This window comes from Apostichopus japonicus, chromosome 2, assembly GCF_037975245.1.
Source record: "Apostichopus japonicus isolate 1M-3 chromosome 2, ASM3797524v1, whole genome shotgun sequence".
Lineage (NCBI taxonomy): Eukaryota > Metazoa > Echinodermata > Holothuroidea > Aspidochirotida > Stichopodidae > Apostichopus > Apostichopus japonicus.
This window is the reverse complement of record NC_092562.1, coordinates 9,338,146-9,364,179: the sequence shown is the minus strand read 5'-3', so window position 1 is coordinate 9,364,179 and position 26,034 is coordinate 9,338,146. Positions and strand designations below refer to the sequence as shown.

The window sequence follows — 26,034 nt, the reverse complement described above, 5'->3', positions numbered from 1 at the left end:
TGTGAACATCATACTTATTATTACCAAAATGGACCCTTCTAATGCCATGGTAAGGGCTAGTCTTAGCTTAAGCAGCACAAGGAAAAATTCTTCCTTCAGGTCGAGTTCCCTTTTTCGGCCCTGTGCCCCTGCCACCTTTGTATGGGGATGTGGCCCTGTGCCCCTGTCACCTTTGTATGGGGATGTGGCCCTGTGCCCCTGCCACCTTTGTATGGGGATGTGGCCCTGTGCCCCTGTCACCTTTGTATGGGGATGTGGCCCTGTGCCTCTGCCACCCTTGTGCATAGCTTAAGGCACAGTATACTTTATTATTAAAAAGGATTAAGTAGGTCTTGTCTACTTTAAATATATCATTCTGTGGCTGACAGTTGTTGTTTTCAGTCTAAGCCATCCATATGTAACAAAGCCTTAATAGCACCATTGCAAGTGAGAAGAAATACTTCATAGCATCCATAGGTATCAAAGCCTTAATAAACACAATTGCAAATGAGAAGAAATACTCCATAGCATCCATGTAACAAACGGCAAAAATGTTAAATACTTGAGAGTAAAGTGTGTCATTCTAGTAGAAAATGTGCTAAGGTTATGTAAGTTAACTAACAAATATTTGCTTCTTGACTAAGTGAACCATTCATGTGACATTCGAGCCATCAGTCAACCTAATGGTTATTTGTATAGTCATAATAGGTGGATGGTACTGTAACGTGAGAGTCTCTACAATGCTATCTAGTTTACCTAGCTGTCGATATGTGTGCAGATGGACGGTACATTAAAGAGACAGTCTCTTCAATGCTATCTAGTTTACCTAGGCATCGATATGTGTGCAGATGGACTATACATTAAAGTGACAGTCTCTTCAATGCTATCTAGTTTACCTAGGCATCGATATGTGTGCAGATGAACGGTACATTAAAGTGACAGTCTCTTCAATGCTATGTAGGCATCAATATGTGTGCAGATGGATGGTACATTAAAGTGACAGTCTCTACAATGCTATGTAGGCATCAATATGTGTGCAAATGGATGGTACATTAAAGTGACAGTCTCTACAATGCTATCTAGTTTACCTAGGCAACGATATGTGTGCAAATGGACGGTACTTTAAAGTGACAGTCTCTACAATGCTATCTAGTTTACCTAGGCATTGATATGATTGGATCATGGCATATATGACTAGACCTTTAGGAAATTTGGAAAGGTGTTCATGGGTTACAGTGAATAGGATATATATATAAAAAGAACTAGGATATAAGAAATTGGACACATTCATGAAGATAAAACAAAGAGAGAAATTATACAGAGCAGTAGATATTTTTAAATGAACTGAATCATAGAAATGCTTAAGAATGATATAACATTAAATGGATCACTCAAAAAGAAAAGCAGATTGGGCCTCTAGGGTAAGTTACCATTTGGAAATTAAAACATTTATGGAGGAGTATTGGTTGGGGTAGGGGGAAATGGGGACAAGAGAAAAGAGGTCAAGCGCTAGAGAATATACTGGAAGTGTAACATTCATCGTTGGTCCAAGGGCGTAGGAACCGGGGGGGCTGGGGGGGTGCCAGCTCCCCCAGTGAAAAATGTGGAGGGGCGGAAGTACCATTCCGCCCCCCCCCCCCGCTCCGCAAGTCAGAAAACCCCTTTTTCATTTCCAAATGAGAAAAAAATCTCATTTGGAGCACCAAATTGCATCCAAGGCCAGGTGAAAATACAAAATTAAGTTAACAAAATGGAGTGGGTGTTGAAGTGTGCTATATTGCACCAAATTGCATCTGAGGCCACCTGGAAATGCAAAAAATTCCAAAAGGGAGGGGGACACCCCCTCCCCTTAGACCCCTCCCCAGGCTGGCCATCAGTCTTCAGACCCCCCCCCCCCCACTCAAAAGTACCTTCCTACGCCACTGCGTTGGTCTCCTGGGAAGGTACAAGGTCACAAAATACCAAAACTATTAGAATGATCAGAATGGAAAAATACAACCCTTTTTCAGCTAGGGTATGTCTCACTTTTGATTTCCACAAAGACGCAAAACCGAACAAAAAGACTGGGAAAAGTTTATCATTTAAACTCCATTTGAACTGAACATTAAGTTGAACTTCTGAGGTATACTATACTACAGAACAAATGCTATGGAAACATATTTTCAATGGTGGGAAATGGTGTTACAAGGCCCAAAATATAAATTTCAGTTGTTGCAAAACTATTGCAGGTCTCTCTGTTAATGCCAACATCAGCCCCACACCCCCTGCCTTTCCACCCACTCCCACCCACCCTCACTCCCGATCAACAGGGTAGAGATGGAAAGAAAAGAAGGGCGTGGGGAGGGGTGGAATACACTCATCCAAGGATTGTTTGTTGCATCCTGTACCTTCAGCCTGACCTAGCTTTGGGCTGCCCATCGAATTAACCTTTTTTTATCAATTCTTCATACATGTGGCCACTGCATCCAACGAAGATCATCAATTTGGAGACAGCTTGCTTGTGATCATTGCATCTCGATTGAGGATTACACAGCTGGTCTGCCAATGTTTCTGCTACACTAATATATCATTGTAAATTTGAACACTAACACATTACAGCCAGCCTATCTATTTGATCATCATATTACTACACTATAGTAAAACTGTACAGCCAGCCTATCTATTTGATCATTGTATTACTACACTATAGTAAACTGTACAGCCAGCCTATCTATTTGATTATTGTATTACTACACTATAGTAAACTGTACAGCCAGCCTATCTATTTGATCATTGTATTACTACACTATAGTAAAACATTACAGCCAGCCTATCTATTTCATCATTGTATTACTACACTATAGTAAAACTGTACAGCCAGCCTATCTATTTGATCATTGTATTACTACACTATAGTAAACTGTACAGCCAGCCTATCTATTTGATCATTGTATTACTACACTATAGTAAAACTGTACAACCTGCCTATTTATTTCATCATTGTATTACTACATTATAGTAAACTGTACAACCAGCCTATCTATTTGATCATTGTAATACCACACTTCAGTTTATCTTTTATTTTGCCCGACAACCTGAACATCAGGAGAAGCTGCCATCTTACCTGGAAATTAACCAATGAGGTAAAAAAGCAGCAATCCCCTTCAAACTGTCCCAGAAAGAATTCATAGCCGGCTTTCTTTGGTAGGGCATATAGAAACTGTTAACGCAAGACAACGAAAGAGATCAATGTAAAACAGTAAATGTGAAAGATGTTAAAATACTACATTATGTAAATGTAAAATATATAATGAGCCTGATAATTCTAACAAGATCTTCTGTAGAGGCAGACTGATTCTAATACTCTCTTTTGCCCTTTGAAGCATATTTAAAGAAGATCCAAAAGATAGATCAACTAAAATTAGTCAATAAAAAAATAATAATGAAAAAAAAATGATAATAGAAACATATTGTAAAAGGTATTGAATTATGCAACATATAAATCTTGTATAAGGATATTTGGTTTACATCCCCATTAGTGACATTTAGAAGAACCTTGTTCACTCAAGCAGATACATTGACTGCAGATGAGTCACTCAAGCAGAGTACCCTAGTTCTAAAGACATGAGTGATTCATGTATAAACAAAAGTCCATGGACAGGTGTGAGTTTACTGAAGATGTACATGTAGTATGACACACTGTAAGAAAATTGCTATGATAACACCCCCCCCCCTCCCCTGGGAGTGCTTATGAGTGAAAATCAGGAAATCAAGTAAGGAAAGATTGATCATGTGACACCCCGGTTTTGACCATTCTAATCGGTTCTTCTCTTAGGAACTGGTGATGGGGAACTACAGGCAATGGAGAGGAATAGGGGAAGTGTTTTGCTTTGCAAAAGTGGGAGGAAGGGTCTTTCCATTGGGGAAGAACTATAGTATACAGTGGTATACTAATAGAGTAGAAGGCAGGGGTGGGAGGGAGTGCGAGGGGTGGGGGGGGTTGCTTCACTCCTGATTAATGAATTGTCAATTACTATTTGTAACACCTTCATAAGTACACATGTTTTCTACTGTGATATGACTCCCCCTTTATTAGTTCTGCAGTCTGTAAAATCACACAGACAGCTGTTGAATGAACAGATCCCACACTAATGTCAACATTGCTGAAGCAAATTCTAAAGGTGACTTATTTACAACACACTGGCAATGAAATGGGAGAGGATTATATGATATAATACCTAAGCAATTGATTTCATTGATTTTGGAGAGAGAAACCACCAATTATTTTCAGGGCAGTGCAAATTTAAACAGAAGTTCTCTTGATCCATCCTGGACAAGGTTTTTAAGGTCAATACTGATGAACTTTATATATGCAAACTGCTTAAATTACATTTCATTCCTTGGTCATCTAATTTGGATGACACTTTTATTATACACTTAGCAATAAACATGGTCTCCTTACAATTGTTTTATTAGTAAGTTATATGTATCAAAAAGGTGATTGGTATAATTACCATTGGAAACTTGTCCGAAGTCTTACAAATCTTCTTGTACATTGGACTCTGTAAATAATTGAAATGGAAAGAAATGAACTTCAAAACTGAATTGAAAAAGGCTGGAAGTGTATGGTTGGGGTAAGAACAGGTGGAGGTAGGAAGGGGTAGGAAAAGGGTTAGAAAGGGGTGGGATGTTAGGTGAAAGAGGTACAGTATCAATCATGAGTTACTTCTGTTGGGAGAAGCTGGCCATAATTTTACCACCTGTAACTCAACTTGGTTTTAGTCCATCAAGTTTGCTATAAATTGATATAAGGTTATAACCAATGGCTACAACCAATGGCTACAATGTAAGGCTATGCCCAATGGCTACAACATGAGTTTACAATCTATGGCTACAACATGAGGCTGCAACCATTAACTAGAACAGTGCAACACCAGGAAGACTAGGTTTCTGAGTAGTATTTTATGGGCTTAAGAACATCTTTATCTTTCAAACTATCTACTGTCCACTCATTTTATGGAGTGACAGGGGGGTAGTCTACATGAGGCATTTAATTTGTGCACATCCATGGTATTTCTCCCACACTACCCCTGGCTAGATTCCTAGTATTCACAGGCTGTAAGTTTACATCACAATGTTGCTATTACAGGGTAGGATTACACTCACAGGTATGACAGCACAAATCCTGTCCTTATCTTTGTGGTACTCCCTCCATATCTGCAGAAAAAAAACAATAAACACCTCATGGTCTTCTAATAATAATAATATAAGAATTTTTAAAGCGCTATTATCCAGTTAAATAAAACTGCTCAGAAGCGCTGCAGGAGCAAAGTACCCAAACTGGACACAACAGTTATAAAACAAATGGATACGCATTCATGAATAAGAACATCTTGAGTTCTTTCTGGAAAGTTGACACATGCTGGATTGTTTTCAGATGTAAGGGGAGACTGTTCCAGAACTGTGGAGCTGATCTAGCAAAGCAACGTTCCCCATAGGTGGAAGTGCGAACAGTTATACAGAATAGAAATCATAATTAAATGTATCAGGATTTCAGTTTAATTAACACAACATACGGCAGGATTGTAACATTGTCAGGTACCAACATTAGTAGCGAACCAAACTTCCCCAAAGAGTTCTCACAGAGTTTCGAAATCAGTTGGTCACTACTACAGGGTATAAACTAAATGCTCAAAGTCTGCATCACAGCCGGTTAGGATTGGTGATTGTTCTGTATGTCACAAGATAGGTAAACTAATGTTAAAGTGTCTGGGTATAAAAAAACGCTATGCATATTCTCATCTGTGTAACAATTTGTCAACTCTGTGTGTCATTTTGATACAGTGTGCAACAATATTTAATGCATTGAGTTTCTGGATTAGCGTAATCATGCATTGACTGTAAGAAATCTTGCCACAAGTTTTAATATATATTTAGTAAGGCTTTGGATTGTCTACTACTCAAGACTTGTAGTTTCTTGAGGTTAAACATCAGCTAAAACACTAAAGCCACAAAGTAACAAAACACTTAACACTCTAGTCTTTTTATGGATAACAATGGTACTAACAACAAGCAGGGCACCTTCTGCTAAAATAGAATCTATATTAAGATATATAATAATACTAAACAGCACTGGATTGACACCTCTGGGGCCCAAAGGCACCAAATGCTTGGCCCAGGCCCTTATTAATTTTAGCAGCCACAATCTGAAAAAAAGAAGTTTGTATATCTTGCTGGGAAGTGTTCACGAAGGTTCCTTGGCAGTAAGGATCATTTGACCTTACACCCCTTAGGTACTTGCCCATTAGATAAGTCAGGTAGGCACAGAAGAAGTCAGGTGGGCATAGTTGATAATGCAACTTTATATTTAAATTCAAAATAATCTACATATCATTTGTTGGATGGCCCTTTCACTAGACAACACAAAAACTATTCTGCAGATCTAACTAAAGAAAGAGAACTAAATGTTGCACTACGGTAGAGCAAAGGGAATATCATGAAATGCGGAACAGGTTCACAAAACTATTCTCTCCAACATTGATATCTGTAGTCTCGTTACTTTGTTATTACAAATACTTTACCAACCCTTTCAATTTCAGTAGGAGGCAGCTCTCTGATCAGATCTAGCTTCACAATTGAATCCAAACCCTGAAATAGGAGTCAAAAGAAAACTATTATAATATGAATATTTTATACAAAGAGGATCAAATTTATTGGTTAAAACACTGACTACAGAAGCTACTTAATTTCATATTTAAAGAGACATCAAAGGGAACTAACAATAAAAAGGATCAAAATAAATTGTGTCCCTATAAAACCTTTTAAAACACACAGTTCTGTCCAAACTGCCAGGGAAAAGTTCACAGAACATTGTCAATACATTTGTCCACTGTTACATGTACTGCACAAATGTGGAGAAAACATAAAAATTGGCCAATATAGGGTTGTGTAGGGAGCATTTGTAGCTGATAATAGCAATACTAAATAAAGGAGGTTACATTGGTTCCTTTCCTCACTCCTCCCCCTCACCCTCCCCCCCCCCCTACCCACCTTCCCTCTCTTCATCACACCATCAATCTGTCTTTCATATTCCCTATATGGAACTGAAGCAGTTCTATATAACATGGTACACTATGACTTCAAAACAAGGCCCCCCTCACCCCATCCCAAAACAAAGATGAAATATTGCAAATTTAGCAATCACCATCACTGACAAAAAAGCCAAAGCTTTCTGAGATTTCACATCACAACCCGATTACAACATTCAATCAAATTACAAAGCTTATATATTACATTATAGTTGTTAAACCTGCTATAAACTGAGTACAAACTACTTGAAATTAGACAAGAAAAGTCAAGTATAATAACTCCTAAAGCTCTGATCCTGAACTTACCTTTTTCTGCTGTTGTAAAAGCTTTTTGCCCGTTTGTGGTTGTGGTTGACTAGAAAGCTGTGCAAAGAAAAAGAAGGTTACAGAGAGAACTTATAAGATGGTCTTCAAAATAAATGATTCATAAAAGTAAAGAATACTTCTTCACACAAGAACAACTTAACATTAAACAAAACCTTGTTCTCCAGTAATGTTTGATATGATTTAAAAGCTTGAAACAGCTTTGCTTTGTGTTTTGCTGGCGATATATCAGGTAATATTGGAGATCACATTTCAAACGATCCAACCAAGACTAAACTAATTATTTCATCATAAAGGTACAGACAAATCAAGCCATCACTATATACTGTATACTTACGGATAAACCATCTTTAGTCTGGCCTTGAGCTGATGACTGCTTCTCATCATCTTTACGACTTTCCTTTTTCTCTTTTCTTGCGTTCAGTCTTGACTGAAATTTTTCAGGGTCACTCCTAACAAGATTAAAGATAGTGAACACAGGGTATATAAACAAAAAATATCCATATTAGTACCATACTACCATGCTAAAATTAAGGCCAGCATTAACTTTACTGGAAAATCAATTGCAAATCAATCGTTTGTATGAATCAACTGTGAAAGAAACACCTAACAACAATTGAACATTGAAAACTGATCAGTTACCATACAATGCCCTATTGGCCACCACTTCATCTTGTAACAAAACAATCCAGACATACTGTTAGTATAATGAACATCTTTTTCATCAGATAGTTAGCACTTTATCTTACATCAAAAAAAAGGAAGCTTATCTTTCTTTCAAATAAATGTTTGGATGTTATCCCAAGGAGCTCAAGGGGTTGTCTTGCAGCTTACCAGATCTACATAGTATTAAGTGTATATATGGTAAAACCAAATTGACTAGAAACTTTAATGGACTCTGACATGTCTTTTATAACAGTACCAAGGCCTGTCAAATACTTTGACTGCTGTTTTTTACATAATGTGCTCAAACATACTAAGACTAACAATATGGTACAATTGTGGTATTATTGCTCTGATTAATTGGACATTGGATCTGGTTTAATTCAAGGTCCAGCTGATAGAGACCCAGATAAATCAGGTTTTACTATTTATAGTAATTTTCAGGGAAAAAACACCTGTTCTGCTTTAAGCCTCCAACATTCAGAAGAACCATACTCTATCATTGTAAGGTTTCTAGAAGATCTAGTGTAATGCTTCATGTAGCATCTTAATTCTTCCAGCAGCTAGACAAAGAAGATAGTGTACCCTAAAAAATCACCACGCAGCCAGAGAAATAAGTTAGAGTGCCTTCATATTTTGCCTGGTAGGCAAACAAATCAAGTAGTGAGCCTTCACTACTGTATGTGGTATAGGCTGGCTGTTGGGCAGACTGGCCACATATCGTGCCACTGATTGCTTACTCACTACGGTGGCCACTAACATGATATCAAACTGGAGGGGCCCATCCAGAAGCGTAGAAAGCCAGGTCAGGTCAGACATTTATAAATCATGTCTGCACAGTGACTCAAATGCTTGTGTACATGTACATCTCTATATAGAAGCCAGTACATTACATAAAACTTATTTTAAACAAGTTGTATCGACAGGATTACAAAAGTATCAAATGTTGATAGGCCTAGTTTTGTTTTGCTTTCAATCCTATAATTAGACATGCTGTGCATACATATGTCCGGTTAAAGTTCATGCTGGATTGAGGACAGTGCCTTGAATTGCTGGACTATCAAGCCACCCAGTATAAGTCACTGCCAGGTGTAATTCAGTTCATACATCCTTATTTGTCCTGCTAGCTGCCCCTGCAGGTGAACTTTGATGAACATTTGTTCTTTATTTTCACCAAATAACATCAACCGTGAACTTTGCACATTCGGAAGTTTAATAGCTAACCAACTGCAGAGTGAAAAATGTTTGGTTTGGCCGGCCGCAGAAATAGCCACAAGGATAATTTGACAGTACGAGATATGGGCCTAGATAGATGGATAATTTCGTAAAACTGGTCTCTATGTTATAGACCTATGTTCATTATAGAAGAAAAATAAAGTGTCACCTCTGAAGCTCTTTTATTTTCTCTGCATACTTTGCGGCAAACGGGTTTTCTTGTAAATCTTCCATATTTTCTTTTCCTTTTTGATATTCGGACGTTGTCAATAAACCTCTTGTCAGGGCAAACACTTGACGATTTCCAGAAATATTCAACAGCTTCACTACTTTTGTGAGACTTGCGAACCTTGCCATTATTCGTATTTTAGCAATTGTAATGGAAGGAAATTTAGACCAGTGCTACCCGTACCACGTACTGAGGTGCACGGTAAATAAACAATCACCAACCGAGCGACGTCAAGTTACAATTGGGCCCCAGTCAGTCCATGAGAGTTTGCCCGAAGAAGTGGTGTGCCCAAAGCTTCTGGGCCAACTCTGCTCAAATAACGTGTCAACGTTAGTCAAAAAGTTTATCAATCACCTTGTTCAAGGTATGATTCGTAGCACTACGGGAAGGCTACCGTAATCCTTTCACAAGTTTCAGTGGCTAGGCCTACATAAAATTACAGTACGTCAAATATGGTATTGGTAGGCCTAACCAGGAGTAACAACTCACTGGCCTAACCGTCACGGATCGGGTAGATAAATCGCTCATCTCCGAACTGCGCTAGGCCTACAGTAGTCGATCTACATCATACATGTACTAGGCCTAAACAGTGTCTGACACAGAATGTTTTGTAAAATTTGACAGAGAAATTGTTTGTTCGATTAGCCTGAATCAAGGGACCTAGCCTTCTGCTTTGCAGTGTTGTTGACAAGAGTGTTCTACAGATTTGGTAGTCTATTTCTGGAATCTGGTTTGTGAATATGGAACTGGAGTTTGGTTCTGTTCTTTCAAAGGTTTGGAAACAACTTTTTTCACCATAGCTGCAGTGATGATGAGTGAGGTGTCTTCATCTCCTTCACTTCCCTCAGTAGTTGAGAAACTGGTCAGATGCTAAGACACATTCCTGTCCATCAGATGCAGACATGAAGTGGAGGTCCTGAGAGATGGAATTAGTTTGAGGCGGTGGGGGGACAACTGACCCAGGAAAATCATATATACCCCTCTGGGAAAATAAGTTTGTAGGATTATTTCATCTACCAGAAAATATGCAACTTTAGAACATGATCTAGTGTCCCTACCATTGGAAAAGCTGGGAAAACATCACTATATAACTTCCACGGTGGTGAGATTTTAAGACCAGAGGCTCTCATGAAGAATCACATCTTTCAGTGAGTGAATTAAACTAGACACACACTCTTCCTCTTCGTGACAAAGGACCATGCCACACAGCTTCATGTAATGCATGAAGTGCAAAGATTGGTGTAACTTGTTTGGATGACCTTTTACTGTAACACCAAAAGAATTATTTAAGATTTTTTCTATTTTTTTTTCTCGTGTAGATGCAGATAGTACAGTTCAACCTCAAGTATGTATCCTTGGGGATCCTCATCCTTCAGACAACATCATTGGTTCTGACAATGAGATACAGTAGGACAGTAGATGATGGGGGACCAAAATACATCAGTGCTACTGCTGTTGTCATGGCAGAACTTCTCAAGATCACTGCTTGCTTGATTCTGGTGTTTAGAGGAGAAGGTAGAAAACATGTCCACCATTTTGAATGTGTTTGTGGAATGAATCAATTTGTCATTGATGTTTTCATTCTACTATTACTCTTCAGAAACCCATTAAGTACTTTTCATCAACAGAATATAAACTATATATTTTTTCTGTTTTAGTTTTCATGTTTTGGTGGCATTGCTAATGACCCTTTCACCATTGAGTAATTCTTAGTAGCCCTTTTACATATTTGTCACAATGCAATTTACCTAAAAAAAGAAAACTACAAATTTATTACCAATGCCAAATTGGTCAACTTTCAAGCAGTTAACAATATATGTAGTCTTCTTTTGATTGATCTATAGTTTATGGCGTCCAATTGAAACTCCCAATCTTCACTCAGTGCTCATAGTTTCAAAGCTACATTAACAACACACTGTAAATATACATTACTACCGCAATGCCATTTAATGAAGACAACTATCCCTGCCACTCAGTTTTTGTACTGAAGATCTTGCTAGGGTCGAAATATCAGGCCCTCTAACTTATACTGTTTTTCAATTCTCTCCGTTGTGACAAGTAGATTTTCCCTAAAGAGTAAACATTGCTAAACGTCTTCAGTATAAATTGGACACAATTGCTGGATCCGACCATTTGCTTGAAACCACTTTCCTTGCCCATGACTCTGTAAAATGATTCTTTGTGCATAAATAATTCCCTCTTTGCCGGCCAGTGCGTATCTTTATACATATAGCCATGCAGTTTATAGGGGTTGATGTCATTTTGAAAAGGGTTCGTTAAGGTTAGCTAATTGCAGGATGGATGGCTGGAGAGAGGAGAGGGCACCAGTCACACATGTGAGAAAGTTACTGTACTGTAAAGTGCACAACGAAGAAAACTTAAATTTTCAAACATGCCAATGACTTAATTCCCCTTTAATTCTACAAGTTATTCTAAGAACGATGAAAACAGTTTGAGATACCCCAGTTGTTCCCATAATAGGTATTAGGGGTTCCTTCTGTGATATCCTATGGCCTATAGAGCTAATAATAATTGCTACTGAACCAATCTATGATTTAATATTTTGATTCAATGAACAGAGAGGGCACTGGCAAAACTTAAAACATGCCAGTGAAGTTGTTAGTGCTTTTTTGAGTTGCAAGGTGACATAGTTTGTGAAAGAAAAATGGAAAAGGCTAAGGCTGAAGGACATGGACGACAAAAGCCATCGTTTTTTGTCAAGCCATGAGTTTTGAAAAGAAATTGCAAAACATATTTTTTGTATAAAATGGTTATCCTTCCATTTCAAGCAATTTTGTAAACATTTTGTATTGGTCCCTAGGTAACCATCTCCAACCTAGTTATGAACTATGTTTATCATGGTTAGACGTTAACATATAATAATTATAATAAATTCACCCCAAAAAAGATAAACAGTATGTTTTGGTTTATAGGAGCTACTAGTGCATCATGGGAATGGATGGTTTGTTTGTTTCTTCTCCTCTGTAGGTGGTATGAACTGTTCAAACTTCTTGGCTGTGCTAAACAATGAGATTCTCCAGAAACCTTGGGATACATTAAAGTTGGCTGTGCCATCTGGACTCTATACCATCCAGAATAATCTTCTTTTTCTCGCTCTTTCAAACTTGGATGCTGCCACCTACCAGGTTAGTCCATAACATTATGGTGAGCGTAATATTGCTCGTGTGTGTCAGTTATATGTATGGCCTGTTAGTACATACCAGAGCCATGTATGTACAGTATCTATGTATGTATTTTAGATCCTCCTGAAAGCAGGAACTCACGAAGAAGCCATCATTGGCTTATCAAAGCCGCAAGCTGATCGAAGTCAGTCTCTTAGATTCATATTTTAACGTCCATGATTATGAATTGTCAATTGCCAACAACTCTGTAACTGGACGACATACGTTAATCTTGGAGTGACTCAAACTCGGGACCTTATGATTGAAAGGCACCGGCTTTAACCAATGAGCTAACACTCCCTAGAGTTTTTGGCCAACTGAAATACAGTTGCCATGTTGTTCCCCCACAATGCACATGCATAAGTTACTCATAGTCCTTCATTTGTATCGATTTTCCTCCTCACCAGGTCACCTACCAGCTGAAAATTCTCACAACTGCAATGTTTTCAGTCATTCTTCTTGGAAAACAACTCAATGGCACAAAATGGATTTCTTTGGTACTTCTGATGTTTGGTGTCGCTCTAGTTCAGGTGATTTATTTCTTTTTCCTCACCGTGAAATGTGCAAGGGGTTCCATTCCTCTCCCTATTGATACTGTCCTTCAGTGACAGTGCTCTTAAAATCTGTTGTGATTATTTATTTCAATCTATGCAATCGTGATGTCGTGTGGTACACATATGTGTGTCAGACCTTTACATCTTGTACATAGATCCACCTTAGTACAATGACCCTACTACCTCTTCTGGAGGTCAAGGGTTGTTTGAGACAACAGAGGCCAAAGTCTAAATACCTAGAAAAAACAATAACTCCAAAAGTGACATTTGAATAAACTTCACATTTTGAATATCTGAAAGAGATATTCTGTATTTGGCAGACAGTAGCAAGATCAGAGCAATGTCAACACATTCAACTGTTACATCATTTGCTACAAACAAACGCCATCTGGGAGCAGTCATAAGCAAAACCTTGTATGAAAAGTACTCGGATGGAAACTACCTGTACCTGTACTCGGACACTCGGTACACAGATTCTAAATTGCTGTACTCAGACACTGGTACTTAGTACTCGGAACCTCAAGAACTCTGAAGTGCTTGGTACTCATATCAAAGAATTTGGATACAAACAATTTCAGAAACCATATCATTTTATGTGAAGGTCAAAGATCACTTCAGGTCAATAAAGGAAGGAAAAAATGTCTGAAAATCTGTACAATAGCTGCAAAAGTTAAGCTTGGATAAACTTCTCCTCTAGATAATTAAAATCCACTTTTGAGCAAAAACCTGTGTGGACATTGGTCAGAGTAGAAAAAATATGGCAAGGAATCACTAAGCCTTGTGGATTGCTTTCTGGTACTTTCAGGTATGAATGCACCAATATTGAGGACAGGAATCTTGAGTGCACAATGCAACATGCAAACTGTGGTACAGAATCACTTTTATTAAAGCACGCTGGCTTTCCTGCGTGGCTATGTTGATCTATCATCATATATATCTTCCATTTCAGATGCCATCCGGCACCCAAACGAAGGAGAAAGAATTGACAGCGTCCGGTCAATTCATAGGACTAATGGCCGTCCTGTCTGCGTGCTTTTCTAGTGGCTTTGCGGGAGTATATTTTGAAAGAATCTTGAAAGGCACCAAGCAGAGTATATGGCTAAGAAATATTCAGTTAGGTGAGTAGTGTATGCAAATTTATCAACATCTTAGCAAACCACTGTTATGTTTAGAGATGATTAGATTAGAAAATGTTGCATCAAAAAAGATTTGCAAACAGAGGCGATACAACGAGATACTTAACCACTATTGAATATTAAAAGGAGGTAACACATGTTGCATGTTTTAAAGGAAGTGAGGTTAGTTTCTGAGAAACAGTTGTTGGGACCATTCAACTAAAATTTGATGTGGAATGGGTCAGCCTTGGTAACTTGTAAGCTTCCTAGTGTTTTTCATGCATTATGAATTCCTGTACGATGGGCCGATGGTTTGGACACTAAAGTAGTTTTCACAGTGGATCTCTGGGATACATATTCTCATCAATATTCAATGTTGTATTTACCCCTTTCCCTCCACCCCCCCTTTTTTTGGTGGTAATGGAAACCCAGGGAAACTTTTTCTGTGTAGTCATGAACATGAAATTGTCTACGTTTAGTTAATTAATAGCAAGTAGCCCAACCTTGTTAAAAACTAACTGACTGATTTGAATGTATAACTTTAACGCTGCTTGTTTTAGACTCTATATATGGAGTATCTCTTTGACAATGTAGCATATTAGCATTTTGATATGATTTATTTGTAAGATCAAACTTTTCCCTTCCCCCCCCCCTTCAGCCCATCAAAGCAGTATACAAACCCTATCTGTCACAAGTTAAAGGTACTTGCAACATACACTGGATGCCAACTGAATTTGATACTTTTATGGCGCTTTTCAAAATGCCTTTTTCTTTTAACATTCTCAGCATTTTTTGGTATGATCTTTGGATTGGTTCCTGCCTTTTGGTATGATACTCCAGCCATCCGTGAGAACGGTTTCTTTCAAGGATATAATAAATTCACATGGGTCGTGATTATTCTCCAAGTAAGTGACTCACTTTAAAGTTCATTCTATGTCAGCGATTTTAATAAACAATGTACCTCTAAATTTGTTTTGAGGTTTCGAGGTAGAAAAACAGCAATTAGACACGTTTCATTTGCCAATTACAATGACCATACAAGTAAACTTTTCAAAGATCTTAACATCCTCAAGCTCCCTGATTTAATAATGTATATGTAGCCACAATTGCCTATAGAGCTATTCATGGACAGGTTCCACCTGCTTTCGACAATTTCCTTGTTCACAACCATGCGATTCACAATTATAACACACAACACATACAAAGTTTACGCCCTAATCGCATTCACAACAATGTAGGAAAATATAGCCTTCGACATCGTACAAGCATCACATGGAATTCTTTGCTTCTTAATATCAGGTCACAACCTTCCCGAAATTCGTTTTAAATACAAATTAAAGAGATTTTACTTCAACCTATACTGAGATTGTGGTTCCTTCTTTCTTTCTTTTCTGTTTCTTCCTTTCTTCTTTTCTTCTCTTTTTCTTAGTTCTTTTCTCAATTCTTTTTTGTTATTTGTGTACTCTATGTACAGGGAGTGTATTTATCACTAGATAAGCTCACAAGGGTTTCTTGATACACTTCCTTTCACATTCCATAACTCTCTGTATTCGCTACTTTTGTTGTATATATGTTATGAAAAAGCAAATAAATAAAACAAAACAAACGAAACAAAACGAAATGTTCTATTTAGGTTGTTAGGACAACTAAAAGTTGTCTGTCCATTGGTCTCTCTTCATTTGTAATTAGTTTGTTTTCATTCCAGTTAACCTCTGAAATAGATCCTGCTAGGATCGAAACATCAGGCCCTCTAACTACACAAATAAAAAAAAAATGTTCCTTTTTTTCAAATATTCTTTTTTTTCTTTCCTTCGAAATTTTGCTCTTTTCAAAGTCTTTTGTGATCCCCCTGTCATTTTTTTCCGCGGTTCGATTTTTTTTTTCCAGCAGTAAGTGATAAAGCCAGTGCTGGACTAAACAGTTTTCTAAAGTTCTATTTTATCTTTTTGTTCATAATTTTTCTTTTCCTTGATTTTTTTTTTTTTTTTTTTTTTAAATAAAGGCACTAGGAGGTTTGGTCATCGCAGCGGTCATCAAATACGCTGATAATATTCTCAAAGGCTTCGCGACGTCCCTCTCCATCATTCTTTCAACCGTTGTCTCCTATTATCTCCTCAATGACTTTCAACCGACCAGGTAAAGTGATCAACTGGGTTTTATGTCTTTCAGTCATGTTGTAGCAGGCTGGTAGCATTTTCTAGTGTGTGGATACCTCTGCTATCCAGATATAAGTGAGAGCACAAAAGGATCTTTAGAGTTGCCTCTCTGTTTCCAGAAATGGAATAGAAAAATGTAAAGAAAAACTTGCCAAATCTCAGAAACTTATAGTGAACAGTGAAAGTCTGGGGCAAGTTGTCCTCACTTTGGTAGAATATGACTTACACATTAAAAAGGAAAACAACATAATTTCCCAGATTTTGAATTTTGTTAGTGACGATCTCTCGTCATTAAAGGCATTGAAGAATCGCCCCAAACAGTGTGCGGCCATCTGAAAAAGTGAACTTTCCGTTGCTTGCAAGTGACGTTTTGTTCGTGTCGCTACAAAATGCAGACAGTAATGAAACGTGATACCTTGTTATCTTTAGCTGGACCTGAGATGTCCATCGCTGTATCGTTTGTATACTGTGTTATGGGTATTGACCGCAGCTGTGTGAACTGACTGTACACTAGTGTCTAATTACTGACGGTAGCAAGTTGTGTGTGCATTTCTGGGATCGATGGTGGTGTCTAACACTTCTGTTACACCTCATTCGAAACTAGGTCAGATTACCGGCATTAGACATTTCTTAGTGACGTTCTCCCGTCATTAAATGGCACTCTGATGAAAATATCAGTATGTTGGTTGCAATCTTCTTCAAAGTACAGGTTTGGAGTCAAACGTATTATCATTTCATTCGCTAAAACAAATGCCACAAGAACGGTCTATTGCAGAAAATATTTTACTATTCAAAAGTTTTATAATAGAAGTAGAAGTATTTAGAACATTTTAAAGGAATGACATAATTTTCTGTAAGAGGGATTATCTTTTTCTTTTTTTCCAGTTTCTTTTTCATGGGTGCGGCCTTCGTGATGGCTGCGACTTTCCTATACGGATATGAATGGAAAGCCAAAGATGCAGCCACGACCGCTCAAGGTACTAGAGTCGTATAAGTGATGAGAATTTGTAACGCTATTATTTCACTGCTTTACTATCAGCTTGTAATAACTCAATTTATACCATCTAAAAATCACATTTTTTTTTCTTTCTCTACTGTGTGAACAAAAAAACTACAGACATCAGTTTATAGTCTTTTAAAATTACCTTGATGATTATTATACCAAGTGGAGGATTTATGTTTTTTAAGTAAATGATTCTAAAATGATTAAATGACTAGTTGGTATTTGAATCAGTTTTTGTGACAATAGTTCAAAGCCTTGAGTATGATGGGTCATGTTCAAGCCATGGTCGCAGGACGTGGTTGGCCCTTCAACCTCTCCCGAAGTATCTGTTTCAATGAAACAGGTCCCCTGTGGATCCCTACGGTCTCATAATACTTGATACACCTTTTAATAAACCCCATGTGTGTCTCCATGCATGAAAATGTATGATTGTGTGATAACAAATTTACAATGGAATAGCGAGTTAGGAATGCAATCACAGGATGTGCCAAAGTACACTGAAGTATTACACACTAGTCTACCAGTAACTTATTAAACCCTAGAGGCCGGGCAAGGCAGAGACAATCTCTCTGTGCACTTAAAAGATTAGCATACTCTGCACATTATGAGGGCAGTATGTCATTTTATTAAAGATGACATTCTGCACAATATGAGGGCAGTATGTCATTTTTATGAAATATGAACAAAATATAAACGACCACGAAGTTCATTAAAAATATTGGTTTCCATCATTTTACTTAATTTATCCAAATCAAGTCAAGTCAGCTTAAATTAGTTTTTATATCTTCAGTTTTTGATGTCTTTTCTGTGAAAAGTTTCATTTTCCATTTTCTTTGTATCAAAGTCGGTCAGAAGTCGCCAGTCATACTTCATTAATGTAGTCATGTTGACATTTGGACTAATGTCTGCTTTGTTCTTCTTCTTCTCCTTTTTTCTTTTTTCCTGATTACAGAACAACATAAATTGTGACATGTCAGATGCCATGATACAACATTTACAACGTATATATGGTATATATGCTACATGTAAATATGGTGTATTAAGGTTACCATAGTAATATGCTCAGCTAGCCTTCTGAGCTTGGTCTGGTTACCTTTGATATTCTAACAGCAAAAAATTAACTCCATTTTATCACATTTTTACTAAATTGTAAGGCTAAATCCAATCGAAAATTGATTCCCATGAACTTTAACAACAACAAAATACTTTGTAAAACAAGTACATTTTCTTATGGATATTTTTCAATGAGGATGTGTATAATTGCAGCCAGTTAGGACAATTGCCAAATGCTAATACCTCTCTGAACTGTACTCCAATATCATGTTTCGAAGAACTGGTATTGACAGTACCAACAGTTCCTAACCTTGATCTCATACAAACACGATATTCATACTGCTCGCGCTGACAATACGAGTGCTCTGAAGCAGGACATGACACTACAGTATAGAAAATGTTGTCCCAACTGGGTGGTAATGGGGTAAAAATTTATGTATATTCATTGAATATTCATTTCACTGTCATCCCAAGATAGGTCGTGGCAAGTATTGCAAGTGTTTGCCTGTTTGCCTGATAGCGAAACATCTATGTCTGCATATTTTATTTTTTTCCTAGTGCAATATTATCCTTTAAAGTACCTGGTTATGTTTTGATGATAGTCCAATTTCTTCTATATTCACTAGAAAAGGAAAGTAGGTATATGGTGTTTACAGAAGTATTTCATCTCACCCAGATTCTGAAATTAAACAGACTCTGCCAAGATTTTAAAGTGTCTGTCCTAACATTAATGAAACAAGCTATCAACAGTATATGTTATTATGGAGGGGGGGAATGTCATCCTACAAGTGTAACCGTAGCTGCCTTTAAGATGTGCTCAGAGAATCAGACCAAAGTTTTCTGTCTTACATTTGTTCCTTCTCATCAATTTTAATATTTTTCAGCTTCATAATATTCCTAAAAGACTGCAAAAATGGAGGCAAGGAAACTATATTCTTTATTTTAGTTTTATTCTTTCTCATAAAAAATTCACCCAAATTGGCAAATTTTTATGCTTTCATGGAAGTTAGCACGGTTTAGTTGCTTGGCAACAAAGCATTTTGACTTTCATATTTCACTGCACGTATGATTTGGAGAGCGTGTATTAATTTAAACTACGATGGACATGATGAACACTTCTATTCAAATTTAGGTGATTCTGATACAAGCATTTACCTTTTAGAAATATTAAAAGAGCCACAGAATGTGTAGATTAAATTCTACACAAATGTTTAGCATTTGGTTTCACATTGTCTTTAATATTGGTCTAGCTTGAGTTAGTTAGTTGTGGCGTATTCAATATTGACACTGGGGTCATTAATTAAGGGAACTAATATAAACCATTGCACATTAGCACTGCACTGTCATCCAAGATTAAAAAGGTATTTTTGCTGTTGGTTGAAATCACCATCTCATACTTCAAAGTATTCTCACTGGTGGTTGAAATCACCATCTCATACTTCAAAGTATTCTCACTGGTGGTTGAAATCAACGTTTCATACTTCAAAGTAGTCTCACTGGTGGTTGAAATCAACGTTTCATACTTCAAATTAGTCTTTACAGGTGGTTGAAAACTCACTGGTTTGTTCCTATATATGTTACATTGAAGCTGACAATATGATATAATTTATAACAAAGTGTGGAAATAGTATCCAACAATTTTAGTAAATATTCCATGTCATGAAACAAAATCATTGCAATTTTTCAAACTTTGATACCCTATGAGCAATTTTCATTCCAAACTAATAGTTAATTAATCAGGAATTCATTCAATTCTTTAACAATGCATTTAACCCGAGGCTTTCCTTATGTTATCGTGCTACATTCAAATCCCAAATGAATGCTTCTTAAACTCTACACATAAAATCAAATTTCTTGACTATATAAAAAAAAGTGAAAGCTGAAAACTTAAACCGAAATTATGCCCTTTCAGATGACATTGGTTGATTAACTCCATAACAATTAACTGCAAAAAGTTTTGCAATTAGAAGTTAGTGTTAACCTAATAGTGAAGACATTATTTAAATTATATAAGGATACGTCTATGAAACTTGAGAGAGAGCGAAAACAAGACCAGTTAATTTTAAAATTATTCATTCTACTGTACTTCTATGATACTGGTATCATTTACATAAAAACAAATGCAAGTTTGTCTTGAAATCCCTTCCCTTCCTTCCATTCTGGGTTGTTTCGAATGAAACTTGGACAAGATCTCTGGTTACAGTACTGTAGCTACTGACTGGCACCCCCAGCATAGAAATGGCTATGTAGCGATTGCCACCAACAGAGGCCACTGGTTGGAATTCCTGTTCTAGCCATAAATATCTTCCAAGAGGTTCATTTGCTATAAACAGGCCATCAAATTTGTGGAAAAATAGCTACAGAAGATTCCCCAATTTGTTACACAAATAATAAGAAGCATAGCTTATTTTTGCACACAATACCATAGTACCTTGCGATATTAATAACGAGCAAAATTCATACACATGCAAGATCTAAAAGCTAAATTATTCATAGACCTCTTATAATCCATTTTGTACTTGTGTGTCTTAGTGAGGTATAAGGCTCGCTCTAAACTGAAAGATAATTTGCTTCCCATGCTCACTGAAAATGTTTAAGGTATCTCTTTCTCATGTTCATATCTCAGACTTCAATGTACCCTGTAACCATGGTAACTACTTAAAACAAAACTCGTTTCTTCTTTTCATTTTCCCAGAATAAAATTTTGAAGAAGTATAATATGTCCAACAAGAGTTTCTTCATTTCTGGAAGAGATACCAAACAATGGGTGATATTTATATCCATCACTTACAAGTAGATATATTAAAAAGATATAAAAGTTTGATAAAAGCTAATTACACTGTATAATCTCCTTGAAAAGTGTGTCAAGGAGGTCCCTGTCCATTTGCAAGTAATCAACTTACAAAAAAGTCAGCCTACTTCTACATCTAAAACCTTACATCGGTGTACAATTGCAACAATTCAATGAATGATAAAAAATTAAACAAATTGGCCTATTTCATTGTTGACAACTCCTCAATTATTTGGAAGCAAAATTATTTGATATGACCCAACTGAGAAACAAATAAACAACTTCATTCCCTCAAGTAAGAATAATTTTTCTGACTCTTTTAAGTTTGTTTGAACAATACATGTCAATCCTTGGATTATGTTTAGATATGTATAATATTTACTAAGCCATTCGTCGTGGGACTTTCAAACATCGAAGGACACTGGGCTCGTAAACAGAAACAAAATGCTCACTGAGGTAAAGATCACAGTATTGAAATTTTAAAACGATCTAGAGATAACAAAATATTTACCAGTATTAGGATTGAATTAAACTTAATTGGCATTTTATAACTAAAATAGGTTTAAACATCTTTTTTGCAGTTATCTTGTATTCTTTATTATGTTGTGATAATTTGGAGGCTTGAATCCAATAGCAGTACAGTTCTTTGACTATGGTCAATTTTTTTTGTTTTTTATTGTAAAAAGAACAAAAAAGGAGTGGTCAGAAATGATGAATTTTTAACTTCCTTTAATATGAGTAGTTCAAACAAAAGAATAAATACATGACAAACAAAATGTTGCAAGTGAATGAATCATAAATTACTTGCTAATTTAACTTCATTTGGTGAACAAATCTTCGCGATAATTTCAGGTGTGATTGAGTTGATTTCTTTCTTGTTTTAGTTCAATTTTAGTAGTACTTACCAGTTACCAGTCTTATTTGTGTGTGTTTTGGGGGAAGAGGCAGCCAAAGGTGATGAGAAGCTGCTATATTACGTCATGGAAGTCATAGTGGAACTCTTTTGACAAAACTTTTTGGCATCATTTTGACATCATTTGCATAATTAGGTTGCAATTTTTGAGAGAAAGTTATCTTAAGTACTTAATGCGGAAAAGGTTCCCATCATTGTTTGCCTCCCCTGTGTGCATCTTATTTGTGAAATATTCCTGAAATTGTTTTGTTTTTGTAAGAGAAAACAGTTCCTATGGTAACTGCAATGTACTCATGCAGAATGTACTCGATGTACTCACACAGAAGTGGTTAAAGGGATATTCTCATTACAGATCTTTTCAATTTTCTATTTCAAAGGAACGTTTTCCACTGTTAGTTGAGAAATGCTTCTCATGATCTTTTCCTGAACTTAAGAAACAGTTGATTCAATGTAACCTATTTTGGACTGGCTTAACCTTCCTTTACTTGAGGAAGATTAAAACCCGTTCTTTCTGTGATGTCATGTCATGTTTAAAGTTTTTCAGACTGCTTTACACTAGCCTTACTATTGTAATCTTCTCTTTTATTTACCTTTGAAAAACCTGAGACATTTGGAATCTTTGCTTATTATCTGTCAACGTTCCCTGTAGTCAGAATTCCGTCAAAATGCGACACTTTTGTAGAAGGATTGCTTTTTTTTCTCTATGGATAAATGATCAAAATATTATAAAGACATTAACAAAAACAACAAAAATAAGATAGCCTTCAGCTCATTTGCCCAGATGACATCATTCACTCGATTGTTGCCAGATGCAATGTGAAGAACTTGTTTCACTGTCAATACAAAATGCTATGAGATGTGGTTTTGACCAATCAGCTGCAACCAACAGAGATCACTTTAATTCAAGCTTACTCAAGTCTTTAAGTTTCATAAATGCACTTAGTTACAAAGCATCCAATCGCATTATTATCATATTAAAGATCACAAGCTGAACATGAATATTCAGTTCCATTATGTTTTTTATGTTTTGGACATTTTCTTTGATCTTTCTCATTGTTTATAATTTCATAGTCTGTTTTCCATTGTTCTTTTTCTTGTATTGTTTTTTAGTTTTGTAAGGAAGCCTGTTTGAACCATTCACATTCATAGTGAACATGCATGGGAAATGTCCAAACTTGGGAAGCTCAAGTTTAGTTGTTTATTTTTTTTTTCCTTTCTGTAGGAATAGCTAATTGAAATTAGTGTGCTAATAAACCAAACTGCTTACTAACTTCAGATTGCCAATATTAATATTATAATTGGAAAATATACAAAACATAGAGGGCCTGAAATTTTGATCTTAGCAGGATATTCTTCCAAGAACAAACTGAAGGATTGAGGTCATTTTAGGGTTACAGTCAATGCAGTGGCATAGCTAGGGGGGGTCAAGGGAGGGCACGTGCCCCAGGCGCCGGGTTTAGGGGGGCGCTGAAATGGGAGAATGAAAGTAAAAAAAATAAGCACTTTTTAGAAAATATGACGAAATTGATGTATGTTGCCAGGCATGACTATTTTCCAGTTACTAATAAGAATCTGAACTGAATGTAGTTGTTTTTATTAGCAAATTTATAGATTGTTATTTATTTTCAGTCCATTTCGACCGTTTTCTCTTTCTTTTTATTCTGTTCTGTATTCTGTAATGACTACATGTTACAGAAATTTCGGGTATGTCAGTATACAGTTCCAAGGCAGTAGATTTCGAAAGGTGGAAATATCATAGGCGTAGGAGCACAATTTGATTTGGGGGGGGGGGGTCTGTAACGACTAGCCCGAAAAATATAACCAAAGTTTTTCGCGCGCTTAGTGCGCAATGTCGTTTCATTATTTCTACTCTTGCACCCGGGCCCCAAAACCTCTAGCTACGCCACTGAGTCAATGTAAACATACTGGCAAAGGTTCAGGTTAAAGGTTCAGGTAGATGCTTTTTTTACTATTCATTACAGAATATCACACAATTGAAATATATGCATGGATTGTATAGAATTTGCCTAATATCTGTCCAGCGTCGAAATAAATTAAGACTATAACCAAATATGCAACATGGAATCCATCAGTGTATGTCACTGGTTCAACTTGTCATATGGAAGGAGCTGATAAACCTTAATATCATATCTCAAAATGCAAGAAGACAAAGGTTTACAATCAAATTTTAAATGTTTTGTTATGTATTTGGGTCAGGAAACCTGTGGTATATTGTACCTGAACCAGGTGTGTATATTTACAAAGAAATCATTGCTTTGGCAACTTGATTTATGAAAAACCTGTGTATGCATCATGTTTGTCTGTAACTTAAAGAAATGGGACAAATTTGTTTCATCTGCCTGGGAATTGAGAAATTTGCAAGAACATAATATGTCAGGACCACTAAATATGGGAGACCCCAGGGCTGCAGTCCCATCAGCCCTGCCCCTAAATTCAACACTGTTATTGGTTAATACTGTATTGACATTATTAGTTGACTCTAGCTCGCTTGATAATATCAAGGCTTCCTTAAGATGACTTTGAGGTAAAGTATTAGAGACCAGTTTCTTATATGGTTATAAAGTTAAAAAAGTTAGGTTATGTGTTTCTTTTACTGAGTCTTTCATCATCTTTAATTTTTAATGTTTTTTTTTTTAACCTATTTGGTAAACTTTTCTAAAGAATTATCTTTTTCTACTTCTCTAAAGAATTGTCTTTTTCTAATTCTTTTGAAGTTATCTAGCAATAAAATTACAATTGTACATGTGTTATTTTTATGGCATAGATTCTATTAAGAGGTACTTAAATGTAAAAATCAAAATTGTTGATTTGAAGGAGGAAAAGTACAGTGTCTAACAAACCTGTAAGTGGAGGATATAAGGCTTGATGTCATGTGGTGTCTTTATTCTATGAGTATCTCTGCAGCTAACATAACCAGTCATTCTGTGAAGTTTTATCTCTTCATTCCCCCACCCCCTTTTTGTTTGTCTTCAGACAAAAATAAAATTCAAAATATTTGCCAAATTGTTTTTTTAGTAAACCTCGGAAAATGGAGCTATGATAATAGAAAGAGAAGATGCAAAGTTGTCTTCAACCTGTAAAATCAGTTTGGGAAAAAAAAATTTTTTAATAAGGATCATCTATTTGTAGGGTCTTGAGTCTGCTATTTAAAGTATGTTGAAATATGAAATGATGAAGTATTAATACATATGATTACAATTATTTGTTTCATTTTTACATATTTTTAGATCAGAGATTGAGAAGGACGGATTGGGGGGGGGGGGGTGTAGAGGATGGGAAGTGCATGTGCAGATGCCCTGATGGACAAAACCCGAATGCAACAATTCCTGTAAGACCTTAAACTGATCTTATAAAAACCTTCAAACAGTTATGTTATGTTTAAACTTGCTTCAAGTCTTTCGTCTTGTTTGTGGAGAGACATCGAAAGTGTGATATGTTTTCAACACATTATAGATTATCTTTTGCTGTTCCATGAGCTATTAGGATGTCTATCATACAGGTTAATAGCGATAGTGGTTCCTCTGTGATGTATATTCCAGACACTTAGAGTTTCACTGCTTCTTTGGCAGAATTTTATGATTTGTAATCTCCGGTTTTAGGTTTGTTAGAACAGGAATAGTAGTAAACAGGACGGAGGAACGGAAACGTTAAAATTGTAGCAACGTCTTTAATGGTACAAATTTAATGGAAACTAGTTACCATTTATAGTGTAGTTTCTATCGCTGTAATCTCTTTTCGATTTGATAAAAATAAATATTTATCTCTATCA

The 26,034-nt window shown here is 36.4% G+C and overlaps 2 protein-coding genes across 9 annotated transcripts in view; one reads left to right on the top strand and one right to left on the bottom strand.

Annotated features, from left to right (window-relative positions):
* LOC139977154 (ATP synthase mitochondrial F1 complex assembly factor 1-like) overlaps positions 1-9,610 on the bottom strand; it is a 13,207-nt gene extending 3,597 nt beyond the window's left edge. Inside the window, exons 1-7 of the mRNA XM_071986311.1 lie at positions 9,418-9,610; positions 7,708-7,822; positions 7,353-7,409; positions 6,544-6,606; positions 5,125-5,175; positions 4,473-4,520; positions 3,083-3,178 (exon numbers count right to left, since the gene is read on the bottom strand). Of these exons, the coding sequence (XP_071842412.1) occupies positions 3,083-3,178; positions 4,473-4,520; positions 5,125-5,175; positions 6,544-6,606; positions 7,353-7,409; positions 7,708-7,822; positions 9,418-9,605 (618 nt within the window). The 5' untranslated portion in view covers positions 9,606-9,610. The remainder of the gene's footprint in view (positions 1-3,082; positions 3,179-4,472; positions 4,521-5,124; positions 5,176-6,543; positions 6,607-7,352; positions 7,410-7,707; positions 7,823-9,417) is intronic.
* Positions 1-26,034, top strand: part of LOC139977130 (UDP-N-acetylglucosamine transporter-like) — a 27,746-nt gene extending 1,712 nt beyond the window's left edge. Inside the window, exons 2-10 of one of the 8 annotated variants that reach the window (XM_071986249.1) lie at positions 10,797-10,992; positions 12,466-12,623; positions 13,067-13,189; positions 14,163-14,331; positions 15,115-15,233; positions 16,331-16,464; positions 17,370-17,461; positions 18,440-18,497; positions 21,236-26,034. In XM_071986249.1, the coding sequence (XP_071842350.1) occupies positions 10,797-10,992; positions 12,466-12,623; positions 13,067-13,189; positions 14,163-14,331; positions 15,115-15,233; positions 16,331-16,464; positions 17,370-17,461; positions 18,440-18,456 (1,008 nt within the window). In that variant the 3' untranslated portion in view covers positions 18,457-18,497; positions 21,236-26,034. Of the gene's footprint in view, positions 1-9,666; positions 9,842-10,796; positions 10,993-12,465; positions 12,624-13,066; positions 13,190-14,162; positions 14,332-15,114; positions 15,234-16,330; positions 16,465-17,369 lie in introns of those variants that run through there. The other 7 variants (XM_071986240.1, XM_071986266.1, XM_071986255.1 and 4 more) reach the window with 7 other exon arrangements.